Raw genomic sequence first — 6,000 nt, forward strand, 5'->3', positions numbered from 1 at the left:
GATCCCATCTTACGTCATAGCTTCTGCTCATTTCAGAGAAACCTCAGGACGACAAGAAGGACTCCTTTTTTGAGAAACTGGCCGCTCAGGTGATCAAAAACCTGCAGGTGAAGATCAGCAGGATCCACCTGCGCTACGAGGACAACGTGAGTTCTGGTTCAGATTCAGGTTCAGGTTCCAGTCCTGTGTTTGTCGTCTCACCTGCATCAGGAGGTGAGGGTTCACCTGTAAACGTGTCTGTCTGTTTCAGCTGTCAGACCCAGAGCACCCACTGTCTGTGGGAGTCACACTGTCTGAGCTCAGCCTGCAGGTAACACACACACACACACGCACACACACACACACACACACACACACACACACACACACAGGTGTCTGAGTGTTGGTTTGTATTTCTCAGACAACAGATGAAAACTGGAAGGCGTGCATCCTGAACGAAGCAGCAAAGATCATCTATAAGGTGAGAGACGCTCTGCTCATCCTCAATCTTCTGTCACCTCGTTAAGACAAACCCTGCTCTCTGATTGGTTCATATCAGAGTCAGTAAACACAGTCAAACTTTAGGACTAAAGCTTATTTCCCCGATGTGACTCGTTTTCAGCTCGGGCGTCTGGAGAGTCTCTGCGCCTACTGGAACGTCAACAGCCCGATCTTCTACAAAGGATCATGGGAAGACATCGTGGTGAGTCGTGGAGGCTTTGTCTCTCTCTTGCTGGACTTTTACAAACCCGTCAGGTGTGCAACATAAAGTTTAAAGAGGTTGTTCCACCTCCCTCGTCCCCAAAACACAGCCTGAGCCGAAGTCAACAATCAGATAAACAAAGAGAGAAATGCAAAAGAAAAAAGTGAAATAAAACCTCAGGGTGAACTTCAAACTCTTACATACCCTGAACACAAGAAACCTGGGGGGTCACTAAATACGTTCCATAAACAAAAACACTTTTTAAACTTTCATATTTTATTCAGAATTATCTGATTAGGGTTAGGATTAGGGTTAGGGTTGGATTAGGGTTAGGGTTAGGGTTAGGGTTTGGATTAGGGTTAGGGTTAGGATTTGGATTAGGGTTAGGGTTGGATTAGGGTTTGGATTAGGGTTAGGGTTTGGATTAGGGTTAGGATTAGGGTTAGGGTTAGGGTTGGATTAGGGTTAGGGTTAGGATTAGGGTTAGGGTTGGGTTAGGGTTAGGTTTGGATTAGGGTTAGGGTTAGGGTTAGGATTAGGGTTAGGGTTAGGATTAGGGTTAGGATTAGGGTTAGGGTTAGGGTTAGGGTTGGGTTAGGGTTAGGGTTAGGGTTAGGGGTAGGATTAGGGTTAGGGTTAGGGTTAGGATTAGGGTTAGGGTTATGATTAGGATTAGGGTTGGGTTAGGGTTAGGGTTAGGGTTTGGATTAGGGTTAGGGTTAGGGTTTGGATTAGGGTTATTACGACCATAACCGAACTAGAACCGAACTAGAACCGAAAAAATAAAAGAGAATAGCTGTTAAATTGTAAATAAAACCATGCAGATATATTGTTTTTAATCTGTTTTCTACCTCTGAAGTGACTAAACCAGATTAATGATGGTATCAGAGGCAGCAGGTTCATTTACAGCAGCACAGGAAACACAAACATGTTTCTACAGACCAGCTACATTAAGGATCTTAGATCTTTATTTTTCATCTATTTTCTCTGTTTTTGGAGTTTCCTTTTTAGTAAGGAACATTTAACCCCCTGGAGGGACAGTGGGGGGTCACCAGTGCTAGCCCTGAACTGAACCTAACTCCCTGACTTACCAAAAACAGGAGAAGATGTGTCCAAAAGAAAAAGGTTTAGGGTTAGGGATCAGAAAATGCTAATTTGGAGTGGAGACGCCCAGACCCTGGAACCAGGTCTCTCTTTGATTGGAGGATGCTGAGACCCGACCAATCAGAGGGTCTCCCTTCCAACCACTGATTCACGACAAAGTTCCTCACATCTATTCTTCCTTATATCTCATTAATGTTTTTACAAGCAAACTCAAGACCGAGCATTTTAGTCTCCCTTTAGTTTTATTCTTCTAACATTTTTATTTCACCTTACTTTATTTATTTATTTATTTATTTATTATCTAGTTCAAACTGTAGTCACTTTTTATTTATTTTATTGTATTTATTTATTTTAAGTATAGCATCTTATTTTCTTTTAATGGTTTAATATTTTAGTGTTTATTTTATTTTTGGTGAGTTTAATTTCCTGTTCCATCTTATTTATCCTCATTAAGATATCATGAGAGTGTTTCCTCAGTTCGTTCAGAAACTCCTTTTTAATTTTTAATTTTTAGAATTTTTAAATTTTAAATTTTTAAATTTTTAAATTTTAAATTTTTAAATTTTTAAATTATCATCTATTAATTTTTTTTAATTTTTTAATTATTTAGTTATTACATTTTTTAAATTTTAAATTATTTAGTTATTACATTTTTTTAATTTTTAAATTTAAAATTTTTAAATTTTCAAATTTTTAAATTATTATCTATTAATTTTTTTAAAATTTTTAAATTATTTAGTTATTACATTTTTAAAATTTTAAAATTATTTAGTTATTTCAATTTTTTAATTATTAAATTTAAAATTACATTTTTTAAAAATGTTAAATTGTAGTTTTTCAGTCCACTCACAGATTCCCTCCCCACCTCCTCCACAATCACACTCCTTCAGACTCCAACCTCTCTCAGTTCCAAGCACCGAACCTGAGGGGTCAGACCTTCTCCAAAGCCGCCCCCCCTACCTGTCCTGCTGTTTCATCCTTTATTTAAACTTTTCTTCAGGGTCTTTGACTTCTTCCCTCTCTCTCCTCTTCCCTCAGAATCAGCTGAAGTGTGGGATCAGCAGTAAGGATCAGGAGCTCCCTCATTATCAGTACAGTAAGTTCACATCTTAAGAGCTTAAACTGCAGATTGTTAGTTTACAGGAGGAACTTTAAATCAAGTTTCAGTCTTGTTTTGTTGACTCTTCCTGTTGAGACCGTTTGACCCTCACAGGAACCCGTACTGTCATCACCATCTCCTCTCCACTGATTGGCTGCTTTCTTTGTTTGTAGTGTTCAAGCCGATCTTTGCTTCGGCTAAAATGTGCATCAACCCGAACGCTGAGCAGGAGCTGAAGACTCCGAAAGCTAAGCTGCACATGGAGGTCCAGAACATCGCCATCGAGATGACCAAACCTCAGGTACGCTCAGGTAGACTCTGCAGGAGATCTCGCTGCAGCACTATGAACACTCTGCAGGTGTTAACGTGTCGCTCTGGTCCTCTGCAGTACCTGTCCATGGTGGAGGTGCTGGAGTCTGTAGACTGCATGTTCAAGAACGCCCCCTACAGGAAATTCAGACCTGAAGTTCCAGTCCTCAACAACTCCAGACTCTGGTGAGTTCAACGTGTACGATACTCTGCACAGAGAAGGGTGAGGTGAGGGTTAGGGTTAGGGTTAGGGTTAGGATTAGGGTTAGGGTTAGGGTTAGGATTAGGGTTAGGGTTAGGGTTAGGGTTAGGGTTAGGATTAGGGTTAGGGTTAGGATTAGGGTTAGGGTTAGGATTAGGGTTAGGGTTAGGTTAGGATTAGGGTTAGGGTTAGGGTTAGGGTTAGGGTTAGGATTAGGGTTAGGGTTAGGGTTAGGGTTAGGATTAGGGTTAGGGTTAGGGTTAGGGTTAGGATTAGGATTAGGGTTACAGTTAGGGTTAGGGTTAGGATTAGGGTTAGGGTTAGGATTAGGGTAGGGTTAGGATTAGGGTTAGGGTTAGGATTAGGGTTAGGGTTAGGGTTAGGATTAGGGTTAGGGTAGGGTTAGGGTTAGGATTAGGGTTAGGGTTAGGATTAGGGTAAGGGCTAGGGTTAGGGTTAGGGTTAGGGTTAGGGTTAGGATTAGGGTTAGGGTTAGGGTTAGGGTTAGGGTTAGGATTAGGGTTAGGGTTAGGATTAGGGTAAGGGTTAGGGTTAGGGTTAGGATTAGGGTTAGGGTTAGGGTTAGGGTTAGGGTTAGGATTAGGGTTAGGATTAGGATTAGGGTTAGAGTTAGGGTTAGGTTTAGGGTTAGGGTTAGGATTAGGATTAGGGTTAGGGTTAGGGTTAGGTTTAGGATTAGGATTAGGGTTACAGTTAGGGTTAGGATTAGGGTTAGGGTTAGGGTTAGGGTTAGGGTTAGGATTAGGGTTAGGGTTAGGGTTAGGGTTAGGGGTTAGAGTTAGGGTTAGGGTTAGGGTTAGGATTAGGGTTAGGGTTAGGATTAGGGTAGGGTTAGGGTTAGGATTAGGGTAGGGTTAGGGTTAGTGTTAGGGTTAGGGTTAGGGTTAGGATTAGGGTTAGGGTTAGGATTAGGGTTAGGGTTAGGGTTAGGGTTGTGTTAGGATTAGGGTTAGGGTTAGGGTTAGGGTTAGGATTAGGGTTAGGGTTAGGGTTAGGGTTAGGGTTAGTGTTAGGATTAGGGTTAGGGTTAGGATTAGGGTTAGGGTTAGGGGTTAGAGTTAGGGTAGGGTGAGGGTTAGGGTTAGGGTTAGGGTTAGGATTAGGGTTAGGGTTAGGATTAGGGTTAGGGTTAGGGTTAGGATTAGGGTTAGGGTTAGGTTAGGGTTAGGGTTCGGATTAGGGTTAGGGTTAGGTTAGGGTTAGGGTTAGGATTAGGATTAGGGTTACAGTTAGGGTTAGGGTTAGGATTAGGGTTAGGGTTAGGATATGGTTCGGGTTAGGATTAGGTTAGGGTTAGGGTTAGGATTAGGGTTAGGGTTAGGGTTAGGGTTAGGGTTAGGATTAGGTTAGGTTAGGATTAGGGGTAAGGGCTAGGGTTAGGGTTAGGGTTAGGGTTAGGATTAGGGTTAGGGTTAGGGTTAGGGTTAGGATTAGGGTTAGGGTTAGGATTAGGATTAGGGTTAGGGTTAGGGTTAGGGTTAGGATTAGGTTAGGGTTAGGGTTAGGTTAGGATTAGGGTTCGGGTTAGGGGTTAGAGTTAGGGTTAGGGTTAGGGTTAGATTAGGGTTAGGGTTTAGGATTAGGGGTTAGGGTTAGGGTTAGGATTAGGTTAGGGTTAGGGTTAGTGTTAGGGTTAGGGTTAGGGTAGGATTAGGGTTAGGTTAGGATTAGGGTTAGGGTTAGGGTTAGGGTTAGTGTTAGGATTCGGGTTAGGGTTAGGGTTAGGGTTAGGATTAGGGTTAGGTTAGGGTTAGGGTTAGGGTTAGTGTTAGGATTATGGTTAGGGTTAGGATTAGGGTTAGGTTTAGGGGTTAGGGTTAGGGTTAGGGTTAGGGTTAGGATTAGGGTTAGGGTTAGGGTTAGGGTTAGGGTTCGGATTAGGGTTAGGATTAGGATTAGGGTTAGGATTAGGGTTAGGGTTAGGGTTAGGGTTAGGGTTAGGGTTAGTGTTAGGATTAGGGTTAGGGCTAGGGTTAGGGTTAGGGTTAGGATTAGGGTTAGGGTTAGGGTTAGGGTTAGGATTAGGGTTAGGGTTAGGGTTAGGGTTAGGATTAGGATTAGGGTTAGGGTTAGGGTTAGGGTTAGGATTAGGGTTAGGGCTAGGGTTAGGGTTAGGGTTAGGGTTAGGATTAGGATTAGGGTTAGGGTTAGGGTTAGGGTTACACTCACACCCATAACCGAACTAGAACCGAACTAGAACCGAACTAGAACCGAACCATAACCGAACCAGAACCGAACCAGACCCGAACCAGAACCGAACCAGAACCGTACCAGAACTGAACCAGACCGACACCAGAACCAACCGAACCGAACCGAACCAGAAACCGAACCAGAACCGAACACAGAACCGAACCGACCCGAACCAGAACCCGACTGAACCGACACCAGAACCGAACCAGAACCGAACCAGAACCGAACCAGAACGAAACAGAACCGAACCGAACCAACCGAACCGAACCAGAACCGAACCAGAACTGAACCAGAACCGAACCGAAACAGAACCGAACTCAAGCAAACAGAACCAGAACCAGACCCGAACCAGAACCGAACCAGAACCGTACCAGAACTGAACCAGAACCGAAC

At 43.0% G+C, this 6,000-nt stretch overlaps 1 protein-coding gene across 1 annotated transcript in view; it reads left to right on the forward strand.

The window, feature by feature from the left end:
* The window catches only part of LOC117810435 (vacuolar protein sorting-associated protein 13C-like), a 38,926-nt gene that overhangs the window by 22,548 nt on the left and 10,378 nt on the right, over positions 1–6,000 (forward strand). Inside the window, exons 6-12 of the mRNA XM_034680272.1 lie at positions 37–146; positions 251–310; positions 401–460; positions 602–682; positions 2,825–2,882; positions 3,059–3,186; positions 3,274–3,380. Of these exons, the coding sequence (XP_034536163.1) occupies positions 37–146; positions 251–310; positions 401–460; positions 602–682; positions 2,825–2,882; positions 3,059–3,186; positions 3,274–3,380 (604 nt within the window). The remainder of the gene's footprint in view (positions 1–36; positions 147–250; positions 311–400; positions 461–601; positions 683–2,824; positions 2,883–3,058; positions 3,187–3,273; positions 3,381–6,000) is intronic.

The sequence above is a fragment of the Notolabrus celidotus genome, chromosome 3, assembly GCF_009762535.1.
Source record: "Notolabrus celidotus isolate fNotCel1 chromosome 3, fNotCel1.pri, whole genome shotgun sequence".
NCBI lineage: Eukaryota > Metazoa > Chordata > Actinopteri > Labriformes > Labridae > Notolabrus > Notolabrus celidotus.